Source organism: Pyrus communis, chromosome 15 (genome assembly GCF_963583255.1).
Source record: "Pyrus communis chromosome 15, drPyrComm1.1, whole genome shotgun sequence".
NCBI classification, from domain to species: Eukaryota; Viridiplantae; Streptophyta; class Magnoliopsida; order Rosales; family Rosaceae; genus Pyrus; species Pyrus communis.
This window is the reverse complement of record NC_084817.1, coordinates 20,030,367-20,057,332: the sequence shown is the minus strand read 5'-3', so window position 1 is coordinate 20,057,332 and position 26,966 is coordinate 20,030,367. Positions and strand designations below refer to the sequence as shown.

At 36.9% G+C, this 26,966-nt stretch overlaps 3 protein-coding genes and 1 non-coding gene across 4 annotated transcripts; 2 read left to right on the top strand and 2 right to left on the bottom strand.

The window, feature by feature from the left end:
• Positions 1 to 562: 562 nt before the first annotated feature.
• LOC137717154 (uncharacterized) lies at positions 563 to 1,801 on the bottom strand. The gene has a single exon (XM_068456457.1). It carries the CDS (start codon positions 1,799 to 1,801, stop codon positions 563 to 565), a length of 1,239 nt encoding a protein of 412 aa, XP_068312558.1.
• Positions 1,802 to 3,185: 1,384 nt separating this feature from the next.
• On the bottom strand, positions 3,186 to 5,246 carry LOC137717844 (probable pectinesterase/pectinesterase inhibitor 20). The gene is made up of 2 exons (XM_068457332.1): positions 4,218 to 5,246; positions 3,186 to 4,018 (listed from the first exon to the last, which is right to left on the bottom strand). Exons 1-2 carry the CDS (start codon positions 5,218 to 5,220, stop codon positions 3,327 to 3,329), a joined length of 1,695 nt encoding a protein of 564 aa, XP_068313433.1. The 5' UTR covers positions 5,221 to 5,246; the 3' UTR covers positions 3,186 to 3,326.
• Positions 5,247 to 15,034: 9,788 nt separating this feature from the next.
• On the top strand, positions 15,035 to 15,116 carry TRNAS-GCU (transfer RNA serine (anticodon GCU)). The gene has a single exon. It is a non-coding gene; the product is annotated as a tRNA-Ser (tRNA).
• A 10,317-nt stretch (positions 15,117 to 25,433) lies between these two features.
• LOC137717387 (mitochondrial uncoupling protein 5-like) lies at positions 25,434 to 26,954 on the top strand. Its single transcript, XM_068456750.1, has one exon. It carries the CDS (start codon positions 25,898 to 25,900, stop codon positions 26,849 to 26,851), a length of 954 nt encoding a protein of 317 aa, XP_068312851.1. The 5' UTR covers positions 25,434 to 25,897; the 3' UTR covers positions 26,852 to 26,954.
• The last annotated feature ends 12 nt before the right edge of the window (positions 26,955 to 26,966 follow it).

The window sequence follows — 26,966 nt, the reverse complement described above, 5'->3', positions numbered from 1 at the left end:
TTTTAAACAAAACTAGCCGTTGGCTTCTTCTTGTTGCTGGAAACTGTTTGGCTTCCAACATTTCTCACTAGCCTGTAAAACCATGATCTCAATTCATACACATCTGGGCAGCTTAGCTCTGAATCATGACTAAATGATACAAGTACCAAAAATCAATGAAAGAATTAGCAGCAGCACACTCTATATTTATCTCTCTCTGTATTTCTTTGTTTGTTTTGATTTTTTTGTTTAATAACATAACACCCCTCCAACTTTCAATTGAAACCATCCCTCGTGTCACAAACGCTTCATCTTCTTTTATGGTCAATTGATCTTCAGAGAGCTTCTTCTTCATGACGACGAATTATTTGAACTCTACACCCATACATACAAAGTAGTACACACCAACACAACAAACGCAATCGAAAAAGAAAACAAAAAAGAAAAAACATTAACAAAACAACGACAGTTTTTGCTTGCTATATTGTTACCTCTCTCTCTCCATCTCTCTCTCTCTCTCTCTCTCTCTGAAATCATGGAACTCCCTCTGCTCTCTCTCTATGCCTCAGAAACTTTTTTCTGTCTAACCCCACCATTGATGCACCGCAACACCTTCGTCCCGAAGCTGTCCGTACAATGCCAAGCACTGCCAATAAGCCCTGCGGCTCCTAACATTAATTTTTCGATTATGTCCCTGTGGCTTGCACTCCAAGAAAAGCTCATCCACCAAATGAATCGCTTTACTCTTCACCATCTCCTCCACCACCTCGGCCTCGGCCTTCATCACCACGTACTCCTCATCCTTAACATTCTTGTTCAGCCACTCCGATATTCCGGTCTGAACCACCTCCTTCCCGGAACTATCCTCCGTCACAGTCTCGATCTTGTAGATCTCAAAGTTCTTGTCCCGGGTAGGGTAGTTCTTTGCGAACCAGCTCGTCCCACTTCCACCTTCCTTTTCTGGCAACCCTACGTCAATGAAAACCCTTCTAGGGTAGCTCTCGAGCGAGTCACCCATCAAGTCTGGGAGGTACCTTGTTCTCTTCAAGTACCGCCTCGATTTCCCAGATGAGGCTCTAGGGGGCTCTAGAAGCACATCTTCTAGCTTCTTCAGCGCCTCCTTCTTTGCCTCCTCAGCCAAGAGCCTTCTCCTTGTGGGAGAGGTGGTGGTAGAGGATGAAGTTTCGGTTGCATGGGTGCTGGTCTTCCTCATTGCCAAAATGGTCGTCTCAAATCGCCTCAGGTACACCATCTTGTAGTTGTTAGGCTTCTTGAAGCTGTTAGAGGCGTCATTGCTGAGCGGAAGCACGACAATCCCATGGATTTTAAGGGTCCTTTCGATAAACTTTGAGGCATCAGGGAAGGCAGAGACGAAGGCAAAGTCGATTGAGTTTTCAGGGGTTGAGCTTTGTTTGTCGGAGTTGATAAGCTCGATTTCATTAATATCATCGTTATCGAGGATCTGAGATGCTTTGATAGCTTCTTCATCTCCGTTGCTTACGTAAACAGCTTTATGTGTGCCTTTCTTGTATAGACCTTCGTTGGCCAAGTCGTGGAAGATCAAGGGCAGAAGCTCCAGATTGACCACGTCGGATGAGCTCATTATTTCAGGCAGAGAAGTGGTTGCTGTGGGAAGGAGTGAGTTCAACCACGGGAGTGAGGCGATGCACAAAGCCAAGATCAAAGAACGAGCAACGAGGATCAAGGCTCTGGAATTGGGAATCCGAATAACCAAGTACTTGGCATCTGGATACAATCCGATTGGAGCAGCATGCTTCGGGTGGCATTTGGTACGGAAGCCTTGGATCAAATTGATAGCCATTGTTGCGAAAAAATTTTGGGTATTAATACTGTGCAAATTTGAGAGCAGATGAATGATTGTTTTGGGTATTAATACTGTGCAAAAAAAAAAAAAAAAAAGAGAGCAGATGAATGATTGTTTTGGGACAGAGAGGGAGAGGGCCACACGAAGAGCGAAAATAATTTAGCGAGTACAAAACCGGGCGGCGGTGTGATTCCCACCCACGAGGGCCACACGAGCGCTTTGCATTCTAGACCATAATAACATCAACTGCCTCATCCTCTGCACCTCCATTCCTCTTGATTTTTTTATCCAGATCGGTGTGTTTAATGTGAGTCTCCGCCAATTACTACACTTTATTTGCTCGTCGTCATCATCATAACTTGTACGATGCATGTGTAAATTAGCGAGACATTGTGCGCGAAAACCACATTACACCCCGATCAGAGATTCATGGAGGGAGGACTACAGAGAGAGGCGTTGTTGTTTCTTTTTTTTTTTTTTTTTTTTTTTGTTTGGTCTAGAGGAAAATGATATGTACAATTGGGCGATGGGGTGGTGGGGATGGGAGAGAGGAAGAATATATAAATATTTATATACACGGGACGCTTTACAGACAGGTTTTGAAAGGGAGAGAGAAGGGGGAGGTCTTAAAACACGGACGGAGCTAAATTTTGCTGTGAGAACGAAATGGCCGGTGCAACGAGAATCGAGTTTGGCCGTTGCTTCGTCCTTCATGCATATTCGTGCATGTATGCAAGGATTGTAATTTTTCCTATCAAACTGCTATAATTAAGCGTAATTGGTTGTAACATACACAGCGACTTCAGGGTGGCATATATGCATTGCTTCACTTAGAATCATTGATATAGGTAACATTTTGCTAACTTATTGGTTGGGTGGCTTGTGAACCACGCGCAGTGGATGTATACTATGAGAATGTCTACCGAATAGGTTCCGAAACCATCTATAATTGGAAACAAGTACTTCTATTTGTACCATCTTAACTGATCATTTATTATCCCGGATAGGGGTATATACACCGTTAGATAGATAAGCAATAATTATATATATTGCTACATAGAAAGATAATACAAAACATGCCTGCTCCGCTGAGATAATACACCTAATTTTATTCCAATTTGAAGTAGAGCAATGCTAGGTCTTATTAAAGAGGTGGTACAACGTGATCTCTCAAAATTTGGTCTCTTTAGTAGTTTCTTTAAAAATATACTTCTATTTTGAACATATGTATAAAAAGGACCCACACACCTCCCTCAAAGAGCCTCAGCCCACCTTCAACGACCTCTCCCACTTTTATTCAAACTAACAGTAACAGTAGATATGACTCCGAAAAGAAAAGAAAAGAAAAGAAAAGAAAAATTCTATGGCATTGCTAGCTAGCTTGAAGCATTTTGTTTTAATTATAAATTAGAAACCATACAATTTCAAATTATAAATATGGCTTTCACCATTTCACAATAAGAATGTTTATCATAAAAGCACATCAAATGAAATAAACAATACAACAATTTTAACAAGTTGCTCAAACCAAACCACCAGTGTAAGGGACTCCAGTGTCAGGCAACCAATTATCCCCCAGCAAGAAGTTGGAGACTGTAAAATTAGCAGCAACAGTTGCATTGATCACATGGTAACCGGGCCATGTAACTCTATTTGTAGTGTTTGATCCAGGACCAGTGTTATTGTACTCAGCATAATACAATGTACTCAGTGCAAAGTCTCCACTCCAAGCAAGCCATCCAGCAGGATCAATTAAACTTCCCATGAAAGTTTGCATGTAAACTGTTCTTGAATACTCCTTCCATGGCCTCCCTAGATAGGTCTTCACAGTATAATTACTCGAAGCCAAATCAGGTGTAGGTGTAATAGTGCAATTGTGGATTGAAGTTCCTGTGTTCTGATTCGGGTCTGTTCTACCTTGAGCTGTGATGGGATTGGATTGCCCTTGATTAGGCTGACGAGGGTAGATATTGCAATTTTGTAGAACAACAGCAGCATTGCCGAATATGAAATCAACTGTTCCATAGATATCACATTCTCTGTAGAATTGTCTGAGGGAATGTGTGTACAAGGTATCTTGGTACCCTTCAAAGCTGCAACTATAGAACACTGAAAAATCCGCTCCGCTTCGAAGTGCAACTGCTTGTCCTTTGCTTGGTCCAGCTGTGTTACGAACAGTGATGTTTACTGCCATAAACCCTTGTGCCACCACAGCTGCAATGGTGATCACGAAGCAAATTATATAGCTAATATCAATCATCTTTAAAATATTTGCAATTGTAACATATTGTATAGATTTTTAATTCTCACACACACATATATTTTGTCAGACAATCATATATATATATATATATGTATGTATGTATGTATATATGTTACGTTGTCAGCTTGTTTATTAAATTTTGAACCTCACCTAAAGTAGCAGAATTGAAAGTTGTCGATCCATCTCCTACGCTGTTATTTCCTGTGATGATAGTCTGATTGATACCATCTCCGATGAACAACAAATACTTCTTTTTTGATATAATTGACACGTACTCTTCATAAACACCGGCAGTGATATATATCATGAAGTACCCACCACTAGCAACAGAGTTATTTGGTGCAACGGCAATGGCTTGATTGATGGTGGTGAAGTTTCCACTTCCATCTTGACTCACAACCACAATGTCCTTCACCAAAACTTCTTCATCTCCCACCTGAAGTAGCCTTCTTCCCCGATGATTGATAGCGGAGTCATAAATTGCACGAGCATGGGTTGACATTTTCAAGTTCAAACGTCCCTTCCCGAATTTGAACTGCCTCTTGGGTTGCTTTGGCACCCCATTTTTGTCCTTAGGCACCCAACCCTTGGTAAAGAGAGCCAAAGAGGTACTATACAATTTTGTGTTGTTAGAGAGTGGAACTGATAGATCACCTAGGACACTCCCAGCTGAAGAAGGCAGAGATGCAATCCCATCGGAGCAAGTTTGGTGGTTGGTTAGAATTGCGCTAAGCAATGTTTGGACATCATCGGCATCCAAGATAGGAAGAACATCACTCGATTTGTTAACAGTTTCGAGGGAGCTCGATAAGAAATCAATGTTTAACAATGCAAGCTGCTTGCAGTCCTCAAGTGCTTGGATTGCAGGATTTGTTAAACTTGAACCCTTTTGAAGATATTTTTCATACAAATCTAAGAGCTTATGGGATTCGGAAAGTGCACGTTGGACTGAAAACCTGCCAAAGTCATAGACACTTTCGTTGTTGTGGGGAAGGACAGATGTGCAGTAAGAAGGATGTGGGGTGGACTTGCAAATGGTTTCTGGTGGGAGAGGAGTGTTTAGAGGGACATCTGCTAGAGATCGAGAGCTGAGGAAATGGAAGATTATGAGAAATGATGAAACTTTCACAAGATGAAAGAACTTAGAAGCCATTGCCACAATGGAGAGGTTTGAGGAATTAGTGTGTAATAAGGTCACGGGGCGTACATCTATATATAATATGATCAGGAATTTGACTATTATTTTGGAGAATATAAAGTTGGTATAGATTGTCGAGAAGTAAACGTGCACGATTTTATGTCCAGATTAAGAGTGCTCCAGTCTTCACAATTCAGATGGATATACACTATATTGATATATTGACGAGGAAGAATGGAGGCTACAGCAGCTGTCACATATATATTAATCAATATAGAATACGAAAGAGCATGTTAGATTTTATTATACTTCATAATGTATATATCATTCTATTTTATAGTTTATGATAAAATTATATATATATATATATATTTTTTTTTAAGTATAGATACACACTTATTTACACGAAATATAATACATTTAATTAAGTCCACCTAGTCCGCCTAGGCTCCGCCTAGCCGTCTAACCACTAGGCCCTAATCCACCACCCGTCTAACCGCATCTTCTAGAATCTTGGTTCTATGCTGTTGAAAGCTAGATCCACGTGAGGTGTGTGATGCATAGCTAAAAAAAAGGCCAGTTACTATCTGAATGACTAAACAAATACTAGCTAACGTGCCGAACCCCCACCAATAAGAAATAACTAAGATTGCTTAGAAAATGGCCATATTAAAAAAACTTAAATGGGTGTTATTCCCCCAAGGCAATAACGAGAAACGGTTTATCTTTATTACCAGGCGTAACTATATATATATATATATATATATATATATATATATCTATATATATTTTTTGTTTTTTTTTACTTTCATATCAATAATAACTGCCCTTTTTTTTTTAACAAAAAAATGTTACTTCTCAAACACCTGTCTTTAAAATAATTTTGTTACATGAATCAATTATTACGAGCAAAGTAAATTGAAACATTGACTGCGCATATAATGTTATGAATAATATTGGACTACTCAAAGAATAAGTAAGAGTTCCTACTTAAAATTTTTCGTTGCCGATTTATAGAACTTCATGTATATGATCAACCATTCATATTATAAATCACTTTATAAATATCACATCTGCAAAAAATCAATTAAAACTAAGGTCGTTAGTCATCGAACTGTATAAAAACAGTTGATCGTAATTGGTAATAACATTACGAACCGTCTATGTCTTTTCTACAATAGATTGACTAAAAGATCTTAGTTTTAATTTTTTTTTTTTTTTTTTTTTTTTTTTTTTTTTGTAGAGATGATCTTTACACAATAATTTATAATATGAACAGTTGTGATAATTAGCACAAAACTCTATGATTCGAACACGTAAATTTTTTGGTAGGAGTTCTTATCTTTGAATAGGCAAGCGTTGTTCTAACGTGATTACCTCGTTAAATAGTGTAGAAACAAGATTTTTCCTTTGATGCTATTGGTTTATTTAACGATATACTAGTAATAGATACATTCCTGGACGAGTCGTTTGTGTCGCTCCACTGTCCTGTCATATGTCATTTGTCGACGTTGGGGTCAATTGGCACTTGGTGCCTAAACGGAATATATATATATTCAAAAACCATGTACACAAGTGGACGTATTCAATTTAATCATTTTTAGTGTCGGTGACATAGCAGGCCGTGTTCCAACCTTACGTAGTCTAATATTCCAAAGGGATATTAAGAGTGGCTTAATTGAAAAATAAAAGGTATTTGGAAGTTATTAGGTGATGAGGATTAGATATGGATGGCATAACCCTAGGTTTAGAGAAGAACGCGTTAGGACCGCCGCATCCATGCGTATAGTCAACGTACACGACGTGCATGATGTTTGGGCGCGCACCAGAAGACATAGATCCCCAATACATATTACATACATATAAAAAGTTGACGAAATTAAGTACCCTACGGTGTTATAAAAATTTTCGCTTAACACCGTCTAGACCCGTATAGGCGTTAGGCGACTATCATGATTAATCCATAAGCGTTTAAAAAAATAAGAAATGGTGACAACCTGTTAATACCCCTAGGCACTTGTCTAGACTGCATAGATTGATTCTCACTTAGAAAATTGATAATTTTCATTTTGCAATTTTTTTTTCAATAAATTGTAAGAGACTTAGACTTATTGGATACTTTGATGAACATTCATTATATGTTTATTCCCATCTTTTCAATATATTCTAATACTTATAAATGTCATTTTATTTGGTAATTTATGTATTTTTTTTAAGCATAAGTAAACATTTATTTACATGTTATATAATAAATTTATTTAAAATTAAACAAACCGCCTAGGCAGGCTAGGCCCCTTCTTACCGTCCGACTAGCACCTTGCGCTTTTTAAAATCATGCCCAATATATAATTAAAAGGAAAATTGTAAAATGAGTAAATTATTCATTTCAAAACGAGAATATTTTTAAGAGATATTTCACCTACCATTTTTAAAGATATTTCAACTACCATCTCTTCAAGGGAGGAGAATTTTTAAAGGTATTTCACCTACCAAAATTATTATTATATGATATAATCAAGCATCGGAATTTGGATCAGAGGCATACTCCGTTCTTTAAGAAATTAAGGTAAACTAGTCTTAAGGCCTGATTTGGTACTAAGATGATTTTAAAAAAGTTGGTATTAAAAAAAGTTGGGAGCTGTTTTTGTGTTTGGTAGACATTCAACTTCAGCTTTTTTTTCACAGTTTTGGGTGAAAAAAAGTCAAAAACAAGAAGCTGCAAAATCCAGCTTTGAAAAACCGACTTTTTTTCACATCTGTTTTACATAAAAGTTTATCAAACACTATAATATTGCTTTTTATTTTTTCAAAAGCACTTTTACAAAAAAAGTTCACCAAACACTCTGCTGCTTTATTTCACAGCTGCTTATTCTCACAGCACAGCAAAAACAGTTTTTTTTCAAAGCACAACAATACCAAACCAACCCTAACTAGGGTAAACAAGTTAGACTAGTTAACCGACAGTAATACATTTATACTAAATAATACAAATGTATACATGTCGGTTATAACCGACAGGAAATCCAACATAAGCAAAAAAAAAAATGGCCAGCCCGGGGCTGGTTGGCTGGCCGAAAGTGGCTAGCCCTCTAGCCCTTTGGCCCTTTGGGATTCCGTGGGGCCCTCTCGGATTCCAGAGCCCTCTGGCCTAACCTTCGATTGGAGACGGTTTTCAGGCTATTTTCGGCCCTCTGATCCTCTTGACCCTTCGATTGGAGATAGCCTATCAGAAGGGACCAACCCTTGATTTTGGAGAGTTGAACGACAAAGTCTTCAAGCTAGTTATTAGTCACTTGCTATTTCATAAATAAGATACAACACCGACTCGTTTGATTGAAAACCAGTTCCATAGTTAAGCATGTGATTTCTCAGATTATATATATCTAGTTTAACAAGTTGGGCTGCATGACAAAGTCAGAGAACAAATACAGCTGCTGCGCTGCATGCTTCAATCTAATTAGTAGTTTAGACTGCTTTACTCACTTCTGAAACAATTTGCTTTACCATGGAATTCTGTTAATCTCTAGGTATAACAAACCCGCACATGTCTACTAGATGTTCTATATTAATCACACCAAGCTGGATTGAGTTGACACGGAAATATAGGAGTTTCTGGGTTTGACTTTGCTTGATTAGATTACGTAGTCATCTTACCCATCGTTTCTCAACTCGATCATCATTTCCATAATCTGTTTGACTAACAAATAGTTCATCAACTTGGCAGTCTACCTGATTAATCTTTGACTTCAAACTCTTTTACATTTGAGCACCAGATATAAAGGTTGTTTAAAGATAGACTTTTACAAGTCTTATTTTCTGGACAAAAAAATTCACTCAATTTTAATAAAAGGTAATTCTAGAGAAACTAAAATTTTTAAACTAAATGACATGGAAGTTGATGATTGGATCATAACTTAAGTGTTGATTAATGGCTTATTTCTTAGTGACACGTCATTGAATTTGCAATTTTAGTCTACAAAGTTAATCTCTCTAGCATATTCTTTAATAAAACCCAAATTAATGAAAAACTGCCAATAGGAAAGTAATTTGACCTCTTATTATGAAATATTTACCCCTAACATATAATATGAACAATTATACCCCCAATATATATAATATATATGCACATATATAGTACTATATACACGTTCAAAAATATTATACTAATTAATTTATGATGAGCAAATACCATGAATTTTATAGGTAAGTTAATTTTGAATCAAATAACATTCCCTTAAATGTATCATCACATATATCGAACTCAATTCTCCCATAAGGCTATAAAAGGAAAAGAAAAAAAAAAAATCTCCCGTAAGGCTATAAAAGGAACTTTCAAAAAGAATTTGTATGTCTTTTCTTTTCTTTATTCACTAGATGGATTCACGAAAATAAAACTGTTATGCACTATCATAAACTTTCACTATTTTCCTTAAGCTATCGATCGTTGTTTTTATTTTTGTTTAATTATACAACGATATATTTACATTAAGGGATGATAATAAAAATACTTCTGAACTCGCTATTCACGAGATTTGAATTTAAAATATCTTACAAATTAAGAGGAATATCACTAAACCGTAGAAGTAAGTGGTGGAACATCAATGACTATTAAGAATGCTGACTACAGAGTACGTATGAAACTATTAAATGATGATATTATTATGGCTCTTCTAACACATTACAATACGTAAGTGGTAGCCACGTATCAGTCTCTTGAACAATTCCTTCATTTTCATCTAAAGTATCTTTTGACTATAATGTTCACTAGATCCTAAGCATCTATTTTTCTTTTTTGGCTTCTTATTTTGTTATGATTATTTCAGTTTGCCTATTGTTTAATGTTCAAGCTTTTAAATGAAAATATTGACTTTCATGTCTAGATGTGTTGCCCACCTACAAGAATAAATATTCTAACACATACATTATTCTCTCATAATCGTACGCATAGATCTAATTTATCCACACCAAATAATTTTCTTTTTCTTTTTCTGCTGCCAAAAACTCACATAAATATATACATGATGCTTCTACAATGTGAGTTCAATTGAACGATATGAGTGCTATGGAGCTAAAAATAATTTAGAAAATTCTACAATTGACACATAGTATTTTATTTATTATTAACGATAATGTCCTCATTAAATTGATGAGACTCACATTTGTTCCATGCACAGTTCAACCATCAAAGAGTATTGAGCTGCTGACTACAATTTCTTCTGAAATTGGTACCAGGTGGAATATCCTGTATATAAAAATTATAATCTACTGGACTGACTAATCAAACCCGCTAATCAACTAAGATAGATTTGTTAGTCAATAAATCTAAGATTCAAATACCAATTTCAATTTCCAAAAACTATTTTAGTCAGGAAGGCTGTATTTCGTTACAAGTTATTAATGTGTCAAGTAAGCATAGTAGTGAATACAATAAACAATAGGCCAAAATGATTTGACAAAAATTAAGGGTATTTTTGTTATTTTATCCTTATTTTATGGAGATTTTTTCATTGAATGACCAAAATGTTTGATTGTGAACAAACTCAGGGACCAATTCTATCAATTTCAAATCTCAGAGATCAAAATGAGAAGTTATTCAAATCTCATGGACCATTTTGGCTAAAAGCCAATATTAAATTTCCTTTTTCGGGCATGAGATTGGTTCTTCAAGCGTATCTAACTTTGACTACTGATGGTAATAGTGGTGATGACGATGATGATGATGCTAGGCCAGAGTTGGCAATGGAAGAAGGCCATACTGGAGGTATCCTTACAAAATGATACGTCTATATAATTTTATTTAATATTAATTAATGATAAACTTTTAGGTTCGGTATGGCTAAAACTAATATTGCCCCGATAGCCCTTAGTGATATTAATCAGGAGTGCAGTCCCCTTTATATATATTGGAGTAATGCGACCAACTCTTTAAATCAAATTTACAAGTCACACGATGAGTCACCAATAGAAAATAAGCACGTTAATTAACACTTAAGTAATAATCTAATCATAAATAACCACGTCATATAGTTTACAAAATTTCATTTAAAAAGTTGGTCTCTCTAGCATTATCCTATAGATTGTATATTATTTTGTTATACTTTCTAGCATTACCCTATAGATTGTATATTATTTTGTTATATTTTCTAAAGTAGGATTACTTTGTTATATCTTCTGTAGAATTTTTCCATTTGTTTTCAAATTGTAATAATTATTTTTAGGACAAATTTGGTTCCTATCCCTAATTCGGGTGCATTTGTGCTCACCATCTACTTATTATTATTGGGTGACTTTATATTTTGAGATTTGTGTATATCTGCTATACATAACTCTAAATTTAAACTCATCTAACATTGATAAATAGAGTAGTGAGTATCACCATCACTTAAGGGTGGTGAGCAAAAATATTCTCCCCTAACTTTCAGTATTGTGTGATTGAAGCCTTATGAATTGTAAAATTTGATCGAGGTCATATATGTAGTAGGTATATATATTACATGTGCATGAATTCATTAGTTTCTAATCTTATTCACGTACTACAGTATAATAATATTCCTCCTAACTTGTAAGTGAGAGGTCTCAGGTTCGATTCTCGCCAAAGATAAATATGAACTACATTATTGTTAGCCGAGAGGTCTCAAGTTCAATTCTGCCAAAGATAAATATGAACTACATTATTGTTAGCCTATTGTGAAGCTAAACTCAACTCCTTAGTGTAGATAATATCTATTGTTCAATAAAAATCCTATTCACCTAGGTATATTTTCTTGTTTTCTATCACCTTCACTATAAGTAAAATATTTCCTTATAGACAATATCAACACAATACATTTTCTTGTTTTCTATGACCTGCTGTTGACTCTAAAAATTACATAACCTACGTGGCGCGCAGGCCGGGTAACTAATAAGCTAACTACGTCATTCGGTTGAATGCGGGGCGTGCCAACTCGTCGGCCCAGCTCGGCCGAGGAGTAAAATTCGTTGATGTCGCGTTGAGCGCGTCGTTGACTTCTATCTTGCGATTGCGACCGAGGAAGGAACACTCTCGGTCTCTGGGTTCTATAGCCTGAAGACAAGGCTACTAATTCTGCGGAGTTCACAAATCGTCGGAGCCCGATTCGGTCACTGTGATTATATTCGTAAGAGTATAAGCACGTCGAATCGAGACCAAACTATATGGGCACAGGTACTCAAATGTGATGTATGTCTTGATGGTAAATGTAGTTTGGCCGTCGGAATGCCGAACCCTAAAACTTACTTGCGAGTATCTAATCATAAAATCATTCGGCGTCCAGTACGCCGAGTAACGCAATTCGTAACACCTGACTACGCCGAGAAGGCTAGCAAGGTGACCTCTACCAACAAGGGTTCGAGAACCCTTCTCGGCCGAGACTTAGATAGGTAACCGGTCGGCCTCGACGCAGTGCTGTTTATCCAAACTAAAGGTGCTTCTCGGTCGGCTGATTCTGCGGCAGCAGTGCTGTTTATCCAAACTGAAGGTGCTCGCCGGGTGCCTCCACAGTGTTGTTTATCCAAACTGAAGGTGTATCGGCAGAAAAAGAAAAGGAAAAAATCTCAAGGTATTTGAGAGGTTTTGCGCAGGGCAATTGTATGCTGAATTCAAGGGGGGCCCTTTTTGTTGCATGATTTCTTGTATTTATAGCACCTCATTCCTTGAAACCGAATTGCATCCTTATCTGGATTGGGAGTCCTTGTCCCGTTTCAACTCTACCTCGAACAAACCTACTCCCACTAGGACTTTGAATTTTCCCCTTTTTTGAGGCTTTATTCTCTGCCGGCCAGGAATCCTGGTCGCACCAGGACTTCCTCGGCCCTTTCTGTTTATCTGGGCTACTTCTTAGGATAGGACTCGACCGACCCTGCCAACTGGCCCGAGATTTATCACTCGGCCCATAGCATTTGACAACCTTGGGCCGAGCACAACCTGCTGCTCGGCCCAACAATATTATTTTGGGCCCAAACACCTGCACTATAGGTAAATATATTTCCATGACTTTAAACTAAAACTATTGACTTTCATGACTGGATGTGTTCCCTAACTAAAAGAACAAATATTCTAGAGCATACGTTGTTATGTTATGGTCATACGCATACACCATAAGAAACTTTCATTTTGAAGAATATTTTTTTTAAGGACAAACGATAAGAAAATTTACATTAAACTACGTCGAGGGAGATTTGAACACATAATTTCGGATACAAGAACAAATATTGGTCTTAATTAACTGAGTTACAAATCACTTGCTTTACTTTTAAAGAATCCGGTTGCCTGCATGATTAAATTATAAAAACCGTGTTAATTAAGAAAGGCTTAATTCATAAAATACAAATTCCAGCGGAGTGATTGCTCAAAAGACCAAGTCTATGAGATGAATGAGACCAACTAAACCCAAGTTGCCCAGTTTGTTGGGTCGTCGGCCGCAGTTGATTGGATCGATATTTGCCTATATATTGATGTTATCCATAGCAAGTGGAAATTAACTACTTATGTTGACTTGAATGGATTGACATTACTTAGTCATAGATCGATAATCTTGCTTTTACACACCTAATTATAGCGGACTTACAACCATCACACGATGATTCAATGATTGAGAATGAATTTTAAGTCTGCATTCCACATGACACGTACTGAGTTCGATTCCTGTCATTGGTGAATTACACGATAAGGGTCAGGAAAAAGTTAAAATGCATATGTGAGTCATCCTAACCTCCGAAATAATGAATTGTTGCGACAATGCTTGCAAGTCCCTTAAAAAAATAAAAAAATTTATAGTGGACTTACTAAATCTAATGTAGTCAATAACGTACCTCATGATGAAACAGGTGCATGCATTCTTTCTCCCTTTCTCAGTCATAAGGCGAGTTGAAAGACTTTTCCCTTAAAAAAATAAAAAAATTTATAGTGGACTTACTAAATCTAATGTAGTCAATAACGTACCTCATGATGAAACAGGTGCATGCATTCTTTCTCCCTTTCTCAGTCATAAGGCGAGTTGAAAGACTTTTAGTTTTTATTTTTTTTATGGTTTGACATTTTTTTGTCTATGTATGTTAATTCTTTTGTGATACGGTACATAATAAGAGAGATAAAGACAAAAGAATAATGAACCTGAGATGGATAAGTCAAATATACCTCTCAGAATATTACGCATCAATACTTAACAAGAGGATCATTTGAAACGACGAAGAAAACTTACGTGATATAAGTGTATAGCAACGATTTAAACATATTCAGGAGTGTCAAACCCATTTGAGCAACAATAAAGGATGGATGACAAGTTTAATACCGGATTAAAATAGATTATCATTTTTTAATATATGAGTGTCTCATTATACACGGATGATAAACTAATTCCCTCTTATTCAGGCCTTGTAACACATGAGATGGTATTGTACTTTTGATCCCCAAGTCAAATGGTACATCAAAGCAGAGCCGATGGCCCTAATAAATGCAAGGAGTTCAAACTCAGGTTTTGTTTCAAAATCTTTTCTCACTTTCCACTGGACCAACCCTTTAGAAAAAGGATATCATTTATTTTTAAAGGGTTATAACGCCTTTCGATCAAAATGGTCCTTGTAATAGAAAATAAAACTTTGTTATGTGGGGATGTATACAATGGGCTTGGAAATTGAGGTAACGAAAGTCTTCTTCAGACTGGGCGTTGAGGCCTCTTTCAAAGGCCCACATGAATTCTTTGTGTTGAGATTTTTCATCTAAAGGCCCACATAAATGATTTGTGTTGTGATTAAAGGCCCACATGAATCCAAATAACCATAAATATCTAGGCAGCACTCTTTGTCAACAAGCGACGCTTTGGCCGAGTGGTTAAGGCGTGTGCCTGCTAAGTACATGGGGTTTCCCCGCGAGAGTTCGAATCTCTCAGGCGTCGTTTCCCTTTTTTTTTTAATATTTTTTTCTTCCTTTGTTTTTTCCTCTGGTTGGGCCCACGGAATGAAAATACGCTAATTTATCGTTTTGTTCGACTGCTTGGCCCCACAGACCTGTGGTTAGAAAATACTGAAAAGCTTCTATGAGTTTGTTCTAATATTTTTTTTCTTCCTTTGTTTTTTCCTCTGGTTGGGCCCACGGAATGAAAATACGCTAATTTATCGTTTTGTTCGACTGCTTGGCCCCACAGCCTGTGGTTAGAAAATACTGAAAAGCTTCTATGAGTTTGTTCTAATATTATTTATCGTTTTGTTCGACTGCTTGGCCCCACAGACCTGTGGTTAGAAAATACTGAAAAGCTTCTATGAGTTTGTTCTAATATTTTTTTCTTCCTTTGTTTTTTCCTCTGGTTGGGCCCACGGAATGAAAATACGCTAATTTATTGTTTTGTTCGACTGCTTGGCCCCACAGACCTGTGGTTAGAAAATACTGAAAAGCTTCTATGAGTTTGTTCGACATCTAAAAAAAGTAAATAACTGTGACTTGCCACCAATTATTCATTTAAAATAATAATAATAATAATCTAACGGTTGCTTGGCCCCACAGACTTGTGGTTAGAAAATAGTGAAATGCTTCTGGGAGTTTTTTTGACATAAAAAAAAAAGATAATCGTAACTTGCCACCAATTATCCATCTTTAAAAAAAAAAAAAATAATCTAATGGTTGTAGTAAGAGTTTAATAAATAATTATTAACAACAAAATTATTAACCACGTTTAAAACTTGAAATAAAAAATTGAAAAGTTGATTCCTCTTTCTTCCCCCTTCGTCTTCCGAATTTGAACTCAAAATTTTTAAATTTGAATATATTTAATAAAAAATTGCAACGAGACTCGCAATGCATTAACAATTTTGATACCTTTGATTTTTTTTAAAGTGTTCCAAACTTATTTCGATAAATAAACTTTTAGAATATTCTGAATTCTTATATACTCAAATTTTGTATTTTGTTATTAACTTTTGTATTTTAATGTTAGTTTTAGATATATTTCGTTAATTTTTTTTTTGTATTAAACATACTTCATATGTTAAAATAGATAATGTGACATCCCACATTGCCTAAGGGAGTGATCCTTAAATGTATATTCTCATCCCTACCTAGCACGAGGCCTTTTGGGAGCTCACTGGCTTCGGGTTTCTTAAGAACTTCGAAGTTAAGCGAGAAGGGGGCTAGAGCAATCCCATGATAGGTGACCCACTGGGAAGTTGCTCGTGAGTTCCCAAAAACAAAACCGTGAGGGAATGGTAAGCCCAAAGCGGACAATATCGTGCTACAGTGGTGGAGCGGGCCCGGGAAGTGATCTGCTCCGGGTCGGGATGTGACAATTTGGTATCAGAGCCTAACCTTGGTCGCGTGTGTGCCGACGAGGACGTCGGGCCCCTAAGGGGGGTGGATTGTGACATCCCACATTGCCCAAGGGAGTGATCCTTAAATGTATATTCTCATCCCTACCTAGCACGAGGCCTTTTGGGAGCTCATTGGCTTCGGGTTCCTTAGGAACTCCGAAGTTAAGCGACAAGAGGGCTAGAGCAATCCCATGATGGGTGACCCACTGAGAAGTTGCTCGTGAGTTCCCAAAAACAAAACTGTGAGGGAATGGTAAGCCCAAAGCGGACAATATCGTGCTACGGTGGTGGAGCGGGTCCGGGAAGTGATCCACCCCGGACCGGGATGTGACAAATAAGGCAAACACTTAGTGAACAAAATATGATAAAATAGATGGTTATATTAATATACCACCAAATAACTTACATTTAATAAATTACATGTAATAAAAAGACAGAGAATATTCAAAAACTTTTAAAAACATATGAATTTTCAAATTATGTTCCTAAATTTTTTAGATTACTCCGCTTCTAAAATTTCTGAAAATTCCAAACTTAAAAATTGTGTTCCAATCCAATTCCGAAATTTCGGACCGAAAATTGGAAATTTGGTTTTCAATCCGGTCCTTTCGAAAAACACCCCTAATCTCTCCAAGTGAATATTAAAACCCCAAAACAAGTAGTAGAATGACTTATATGGCATCAAATGCACCATGACATCCCCTATAATAATATAAAGAATATGTTTGTTACTCTCCACATAATCTTGTACTAATAACACGAAATACTACCATGACGGTATGTGTCACGCCCCGACCCTGAAATATTTGTTTTATTTCGGGAAAATAAGTATATTGGTGATAGGGCTGGACTAAACTCTTGTTTAGTTAACATACTATTAATCCCCAATTAAACACTTTAATTTCATGAACCCTCACAATAAATTTATAACCAACATTTAATTATCAAAGCATGAGGATGAAACTCAAGTTATTAACCCAAACTCTCTTCTCTTAGCACAATCGTTCAACAAAAGATTTACCTTGATTAATTAGCTACCACTTATCGTGTTTCTTTACTTATAGGTCTTGTTTCGATCCATGGTCCACAATCACAATTTCTATATCAAATGCACTATTTCTTTTCACACTTTGTCACCACCTTCCTTTATAGATCAAATCTCATTCTAATTATTTATTCTCAAAGTATTTAATCTCACTCATTTTATGACTGCATCTAACGTCTCGTTAGACTGCCTACGTACCCTAAATAGGGATCAATCAAATTTTCATAAATGCAAACCAAACCCAAATATATTCATTTAGTCCCACATATACCACAATTGTATTGACATTTAAACCACAGCAGATTAGGTCTTAGAAGCATAATTATAATAACGAAATTCGCATCAAAACACAATGTCGGCTCCCTTGCCGTGCGTCGTCACGGGTGGCGGTCGGCCACCCCAGCTCGCCGGAAAACTCAACTATATCTAAAATTTCTCAAAAATTACAGAATTGAAGATCTCAAGGAGTTGAGCAAACTTTATACCTGCGGCCAAGTCCAATTTGGCCGGGAAACACCTCAATTTGGCCACGAACCGCTGGAATCCTTGTTTTTTGGTGTTATTGATTCAACTCCAAACCAACTCCGACGCCCCAACCAATGCATGAGCTCTGTTCCTGGGTTTGAGGAGATTGTTTTGGTAGTAGTAGTTGGAGGAGTTAGCTTCATAATTGGTGAAACCGCCGCACCCTCCTTTGAGGGTTTTACATAAAATTTGAACCCCAAATTTGACTGTTTTAGAGAGAAATTAAGAGGGAGATCGAATGGTAACGACATGAGTGTCATTTTGACACCTTTGCCGTCGTCAAAGGTGGCCGGAAATTCAGAAGGTGGCCGGGTCGAGTCACGGGTTGGGGAAAAACCTGGTTTCCCCATGCTTCCCTCTTTCTCTCCTTTCCCTCCCGATTCTTCTCCCCCATTGGTCCCCCCTTTTCTCCTCCTTTCTAACCTTTTCTTTTCATCACACCCGTTCATTCCCCTTTTTTTTCCATCTCAGCCACACATGTGGCACAACACATTGGCTCCAATTTTCTGGAGCCTTCTAAAATGAAATAAAATTACTAAAATATCCCTAACTTTAAACGTTAATAACTTCTTCGTTATAACTCCGTTTCACGAATGGTTTACGCCTACGTGTTCGTGAGATCGAGCTCTCTTCAAAAAATATAAATTGTGACCTCGAGAGGTCTATGGATTTTAGATAATTAATTTTCCAACTTTAAACCTCGTAACTAGTTTAATTTAAAACTTAACCCACATCAATTATTATAAATTCTTGAAAAATCAAATAAAAGCTCAATAATACAATTACATTAATTGTAATAATTTCCCATTCTATTTCCATAACCATAAATTGATTTATTTTCGATTTTCTCTACGCATTCATAATTATGAATATTTAATTCATATATTTAAAATTTCAGGGTATTACAGTATGCCATGTTATACACAAATTGCTAAAACAAAAAAGTTTAAATGAAAACCAATAGACTGAATAAATTAGTGGGGTGCAGAAGGTTAAAGAGAAGAGCGGAAGCAACTTTTTATTGAACAATTTACTGGTAAATCCCAAATTAGATCCAGAATTAGTGCTTAACCTTCTAGATAAGTTCCTTGCTCCCTCAGTTGTTACCTCCCCTGCCAACTTTCTTTCCCAAATGATATGAAGCTTCAATTACGTCCACCGAAATTCTAGTGAGATTTTATTCCCTATTAAGTGGTTGACCACAGAAATTGAAATCCTTAGATATCTTTTTTGGGTGGATGTCTTGTGCCCATCGGTTACTCGTTCCTCTCTATTTATCAAGCACGCCAAATGGATGACCTCAAAACTTTAGTCTGGGAATCCAGTTGGTCAAGTGATGAAACGTAAGAGTTATATGAGTAGTGATTTTCACAGTTTCAGTTTAACTTTCGATGGTTTTATTGTTAGTGTAATTAAATTGAAAAATAATTAGTAATTGGTGATTCAAAAGCGAAGAGGTTTTTTTATGGAACCTTAAATTTTTTTCATGGTATTAGAGCATATTGTCTCATTTCTCATGTGTGAAACTCAATGGCTACAGGTGCTTACGTCACCCGATTTCTCTTGTCACGTGATAGGTTTGAAAATTCGTCACACGTAAGGGGGCGTTTTGAGAGTGTCATGAGTCCCACATCAGAGAATAGACATCGCATTTGTTTATAAGCAGTCAGACTACTATTCATCTTGTCAATTAATTTTATGATAAAAACTCAAACGTTTTTTCCATTTAGTACTACGGTTAAGTGGTATTTCTCTTCACTTGGAAGTGAGAGATCGTAGATTTGTTTCTTACCAAAGGCGAATTTGAATCACATTATTGCTAACTCATTGTGAGGCTTAGCTCACTCCCCCACCCCTTTAGTGTATATAATATCATTTGTTTTTTTTATTTATAAAAAAAAAAAAAAAAAAAAAAAAAAAAAAAAAAAAAAACTCAAACCTTGTTTAATGCTGATATTGTTATCGGTCTGAACATGTGTGTAATATTCTCTCAAGTAGGAATGCACATAAAGAAAACTACCGAAAGTGTTGGGTGATGATGAATGCATGAAACTTCACTTTCGTGGAGGTCAGGTTAGGTTCTTATTCCGGATCCCCTCCATTATTTTGTGGCAGCCACACGACTGAGTATGCGACCATGAGTGCTTGGGGACCCATGCTTTTTAACCTGAGGCTGCTGTGCAAGATGCTTCACATATGGAGGAGGTTAGGGTAAAAAGAAAAAACATATATTAAGCGTTGAGACTTGAGAGTATGAATTATGTATCGAGTGGAGAAGGGAAGATAAGTCTTGCCTATTAATCTAAATAATTTCGAGCTTATGGTGGAAGGTCAACTTTTCTCATAAAGTCAAATAAGAATAAAACTAAAAATAGTAACTAGCTAAAGATGAACGAGTTGATAGAGTTTCAACTTCTTTGTGATGTCAATGGTTGATCGAATCTAATGTGAACTACAGGGATCATTTGTTCAACTTCACACCAAATACTTCTCAGAGACATGAATTATTTTGTCTAAACCAAATGACTCACCACAATTTTCAAACTCAAATGGGCCAAACAGTCCCAATATTTGACATTAAGAGTATGCTCTAGTAAATTTACGTATTATACATGTATTTACATATAATATGTGTACCACGTATTTTAATACATGTATTAAACACGTACGTGAGTACTTTTTACATTTAATACATGTTATTTCACACATTTTCAATAATACATATAAATTTAAAATAAAAATAATAATCTCTACTAATTAATAAAACACTCATTGTCAACCAAAACCCTATGAAATCACCAATTTAACCCTCTAATTAAAACAGAACATGAATAAGAAATATGAGGCAGAAATGTAATTTCACACAACCAAATTTTGCTATTTTTTTTTCCAAAGCCTTACCTACATGTAATCCTAACATATCTCTAATTTAAAAAATTAAAAAAAAATAAATAAAACTTCACACTTCCACATTCTCTATCACTCTTTTCCTCTCTCCTTCTATTTCAAAAACAAAAATAAAAAATTTTCTCACACACTTTATATGTGCCCATATGCTAGTATATATAAAATTAACGTATTTTTAACATATTTTGAATATACATAAATTTAATAATTAAAAAAAGTTGCTGAATTTTTCAAAGTAAATTTTTAGCAAAGTTATCCAATATTAACTTACGTATTATTCAAATATTATACCAGTTATGTAGTTTATCAATGTTAAGATAAAGATATATATATATATAGGAATTGTTATTGGCACTCCAAAAATCTTATTCTACATTTCAAACTTTTTATATTTGGAAAGAAAAAAACACTTGCGAAGAGTGTAGAATGAGATTTTTGGAGTGCCAATAACACTTCCCATATTTTTATCAAACGATATTATTTACATTAAAGAGAGTTGCACGGTGAATGTGATGGTCACGATTTCTATCAACGGATTGGTGAAAATCAAACCTAAGACCTCTTGCTTACAAGTAAAGAAGAATATTACAGTTCTTACTAAACCGTAGTATTGAGTGATATCAATGCTAAGTTAGACTCCACGAATCAAACCAACACAATTTTGGTTGTCCAAGAAGAGCAACTGTTTTTGAAAGTCACTTTTTTGGTAAATGTTCTGTCTGGTAATGTTTTATAAAATAAATTATTGGCATATTATATAGAATATAAAACAAAAAGAATTTTGCAGGTTTATTATAGTGCTTCTAGTATTTTAATTCGAAAATGATTGTTTAAGAAATAAAACATTAGAATGGAAATCTACCAAATGAAAATTTGTTGCCCTTTTGAGCTACTTTAGGACCTCAAATTGATTCCCTTTCACTGACATTACAATTATCAACAACTCTCCAATCCTTCAAATAGTAAATTAAACAGTAATATATGAGGCTACAATCTCACTATTTGAATCATTCAATTAAAGGATCATACTTGCCAAATTAGACATTGTTCATTCATCTGATTCTGACTAAAAAGATTACGATGTGTTCTTACAAAAATTGAATACGATATGTTATGAATGAAAATTGAAATAACCGTCATGAAATTCAAACTAATTAAATGTCTCCAATTTGATTGGCTTTTTACAAGGTTGACATTTTGAAGGGAGACTTTTTTCTTTTGACAAACGATAACGTTAGTAGAAAATGGGATTGATGAGGATCGAACCTGCATAAGGGTGCTTAAACATGATTATTTTCCACTACTGCAGTAAACCATTATCTGTGAAGGGGGACTTTTTTTATTGGGAAATTCTCATTCACTTCCATCAAGTATTGAGAAATTCGCACTTTACTACCTTTAGTTCTCTTCGTCATAGTTTCATACCTAAACTTTATTTTTCTGACACTTTAATACTTTCATTAGGCTTTCCGTCAAATTCTCCATTAAATGATGACGTGATATAACGTTGGCCAACCATATTTGCCATTTAAATGAGAGATTCTCTTGTAAATTCAAGCCACAGTGTCTGAGTGCTAATTCTTGGAAGACATGGTGGACCAAAAATTATGTCATGACATCACTTAAGGAATAACTTGACGGAAAGCCTAACATAAGTATTAAAGTGTTAGAAAATCAAAGTTTAGGTATGAAACTGAGACGAAAAAAGCTAAAAATAGTAAAGTGCGAAATTCATGATACTTGAGGGTAATATCTTCCTATATAATACTTCTTTTTTTTGTCGAACCTTCCTATATAATACTTGAGAATAATAAAGTGAGAATATGGAAAATGAATCGAATTTGGATCGACATACTTATAATTCTTTAAAATACATATGCACGCATAATACAATACGCAATATCACGTGGTTTCAATTACTCCAAGTCTATCGCGGCGGGTAGATGCTTTGAAAACTCGTCCAGAAGACGAGGAGTATTCTGTTTTGAAATTAAAAATAACGTGTGAAATTGTCAGAGGTTGAAAGACCGAGCCCTAAAAGGTTGCTGGGACAGACTTAGTCCTGACGGCTGCCATAGGGTTAACCTTTGGTTTGATGCGTTGCCATGCTTGGAAGTCAAGCCGGCTTATTAAATACCCAATAAAATTCCTTTAAGAGAAGAAAGTTAGGGCTTAAGTAACTAAATGCCCCAACAACCCTATGGAAATTATCAATCAATTTACCCCCCAATTTTGCAATACTATCACACTACCAAGACTTTCTCTCTCTATCTCACATCTCTCCATTGTCAATATTTTTGTCACGCCAACTACATTTTCTAGCTACTCAGGTGCAACTTGGTTGGACCATCCGAACTTGTCCATGTCCAACCTGATTTTAAACTTAAACAAATAGATTTTTTTTTTTTAGTTATAACCCGTCCGAACCTAATTCAATTTGAACCCGTTCATTGATTGGGTTGATCATTTGTCTGTCCATTCCCAATCCAACCCAATCCGATTAACCAAACCCGACAATAGCCCATATCAATTATTATGTGCTTCTGTGATTATATATCATATATAAGTATCTCCTTCTTCTTTCTGTGATAAATTGCAGAATTCAAAGCTCTTGGAGAGCACATCAAAGTCATTTATCAAGTGGCCATGGCGCCCCTGCCATTACTGCTTCAATCTCCCATATTTCCCGAGGAACGTTTGTCATGTTCTTACAACCGTTAGCCGTGACAAGCTACAAAATTCAGAACCAAGTATAAGCACACATCACCAGTACAGAGAAAATAAGATATGTATGGAATCACAAAGGCTGAAGTGAGATCAGCAGCATGCTAGCATGTAACTATTTTGTTTTGTTCTATATATTTAAGGAAACTGTTATTATCACTTCAAAAATCTCATTCTACACTCCTCACAAGCATATTTTTCTTTCTAATTATATAAAGTTTGGAGTGTCAAATGAGATTTTAGGAGTGCCAATAACAATTCCCATATTTAATAGGAATTCCTATTATATTGACTTTCAAAGGAAAAGACTTGAGTTGGGTACTTGCTTTGGTATTTCTTGTATTTTAATTCAAACTTTGCATGAACTCGATTAAAACTTGAAAAAGTTGGGCAACCCGAACCCGATTAAACCTGAACCCAAATGAATCTGATTAAAACTCAACCCAAACCCGATCCCGAATTGTAAAAGTTGGGTTAGGATTGGGTTAACCTTTCAACTTGCCCAACCTACCCGAGTTGCACCCCTATTCAGAACTACGGTTTTGTGGTATTCCTCTTCACTTGGAAGTGGGATGTCTAGGCTGCCCATTGTGTGGCTCAACCGAACTCCCCCTGCCCTTAGTGTAAAAATATCAATGTACTTAAAAAAAAAAAAAAAACTACATTTTCTATATTACATTTACACTACCTCTCTAATTGGCATGACGACCTATCTGTATTGGCGGGCCTTCATTTTTATTAGAGAGGTAATGCAAATGTAGTATTCATGATATTGAAATAATATATCAAGAGTCTTGTTCTCCTAGACTCCAGGCTCCAAAGAAATTGTGATCAGTGTTTAAAATATCAGTGGAAATATCAATAGGCAGATTTGTAGAAATATCAATGGATATATTGTATATTGATATCGATTGTCTTCGATGGAAATGATGGAAATTTGCTCAAAAACACGGATATTTAAAATTATTTTTTAAGGAATGTCATATGAAGCCACAACACACATATGAATAAAAAAAATTAATGATTATATACTGTGTAAACAATAAGTATGTGATATGTGAGAAGAAAAACTTGCTTATAATGACAAGTAATAAAATAAAGCATTTCACTAGAAAAATTAAATTATACATAATTTAATTGAAATTTTTGTCATGAAAGCTGCACAAGTTTTATTGACGTAAACTAATACCATAAAGAAAGAAATTTAAAAAAAATAAAGAATGCATAGACTCATGGATATTTCCTGCAAACTTTTTGCAAATTGTTTGTAAACACTAGATATTTCTTGAAAATATTGAGGAAATTGACTGATTTTCAAAAATATCGTGGATATGGGAGTAACGTTCCCCCAACATTGATCTTGATCACCCATTATTCTATCTTAATTCAACGGCTGAGGACAAAGTACAACAAAAGTTTAAACCACATACTATTGCATTAAAATCGAACAATAAGTAACCACAATTTATATATAGATTAAATGGACGGTACCAATATACCAAATATTAATAACATACGAACGAAAAATCGAGTATCCCATAGTACAAAATTAACGAGTCAATAGACAAAGTTGAGGGAAGGAGACAGCGTATGAGGAAGAGTCGGAGCAATTAAGCTGTAAAATTGCTCTAGACGGTTGTAAACTCAGCGGGTAAGTCCCTATCATTGAGGGGGTATTAAGATAATAAGCGGAAAATTAGAGGTCGCTAGATCTAAGGCAAAAGGGTCCCTGCAATCAATCAATCTATAACCGCGTCGTATCACTCTCACCAATGTTCACTAGGCGCGGCCCGCGGCGCATCTCGCATCCTCGTTCCCCCCTCCTTCCCACTTTCTTTCCTTGCAGTTGTTGCTACTCTCCAATTCCCACTATATAACTACAGCCTCTACTCCCTCAGCCTCCAACTCAACCATTCGGACTCAGCACATTGGCAGATACATACAGCATATGTCTCAGAGGCCCAACGTCCCTCACTCCTCCTCCATTGCCTTTGCCCTCCACTCCCACCTCTTGATCACCAGTGACATGAACCCTAATTGGTCCTCCTGAAAACCCCTCTCCCCCCAATTTAGTTTTGATCCAATTTTTTCAATTCTTTCATTCTTTTTCTAACGGACGATCCCAAAAAAAGGGAAAAAACCCCCCAAGATTCGACCTTTGATTTACTTGAGCAAATGGGTATCAAAGGATTTGTCGAGGGAGGCGTCGCTTCCATTGTCGCCGGCTGCTCCACCCACCCGCTGGATCTTATCAAGGTCCGTATGCAGCTCCAGGGCGAGAACAACCCCGCCCGGGCCGCCGCCCCCCAGCGCATCCACAATCTCCGCCCTGCTTTTGCTTTTCATTCCCATTCTGCCACCCTGGTTGCCCCGCCTCCGCCGGCCGCCGCCGCACGTGCCGGTCCAATCTCGGTCGGAGTCAAAATTTTTCAGACCGAAGGCGTTAAGGCGTTGTTCTCTGGAGTCTCCGCCACCGTCCTCCGCCAGACTCTCTACTCCACCACCCGAATGGGCCTCTACGAAATTTTGAAAGTCAGATGGGCAGACTCGAACTCCGGGAACCTGCCCCTGCCCCGAAAAATTCTCGCTGGACTCGTCGCCGGTGGAGTTGGTGCTGCCGTCGGAAACCCCGCCGACGTGGCCATGGTCCGGATGCAGGCTGGCGGCCGTGGCTACAAGAACGTGATCGACGCGATTACGAAGATGGCGAGGAGCGAAGGGGTTCTTAGCCTGTGGCGCGGGTCCAGCCTTACGGTAAACCGCGCGATGATCGTGACGGCGTCGCAGCTGGCGTCGTACGACCAGTTCAAGGAGGCCATTCTCGATAGGCACTTGATGAAGGACGGCCTCGGGACGCACGTGACCGCGAGTTTCGCGGCGGGGTTTGTGGCCTCCGTGGCCTCGAATCCGATCGACGTGATTAAGACTAGGGTTATGAACATGAAGGTGGAAGCCGGGCGGGACCCGCCGTACACTGGGGCCCTGGACTGTGCCCTAAAGACTGTGAGGGCGGAGGGGCCCATGGCCCTTTACAAGGGCTTCATCCCTACGATTTCGAGGCAGGGGCCATTCACTGTGGTGCTGTTTGTGACGCTTGAGCAGATCAGGAAGGTGCTTAAGGACTATTGAGAGTTGGGATCCGATCAATGACGATGATGAAAAATAATCACCATGAATATTATTATTATTTTTCCTTTTTCGACCATGAGAATATCTTCTTTATCAATCAAATGAGGGTGAAACG

Bases quoted from the DNA above. Each gene is read 5' to 3' on its own strand.
- LOC137717844 (XM_068457332.1), bottom strand. From the start codon at position 5,220: ATGGCTTCTAAGTTCTTTCATCTTGTGAAAGTTTCATCATTTCTCATA. The intron at 4,019-4,217 runs GTGAGGTTCAAA...TCACCATTGCAG, and splicing joins TTTCAATTCTGCTACTTTAG to CTGTGGTGGCACAAGGGTTT.
- LOC137717154 (XM_068456457.1), bottom strand. From the start codon at position 1,801: ATGGCTATCAATTTGATCCAAGGCTTCCGTACCAAATGCCACCCGAAG.
- LOC137717387 (XM_068456750.1), top strand. From the start codon at position 25,898: ATGGGTATCAAAGGATTTGTCGAGGGAGGCGTCGCTTCCATTGTCGCC.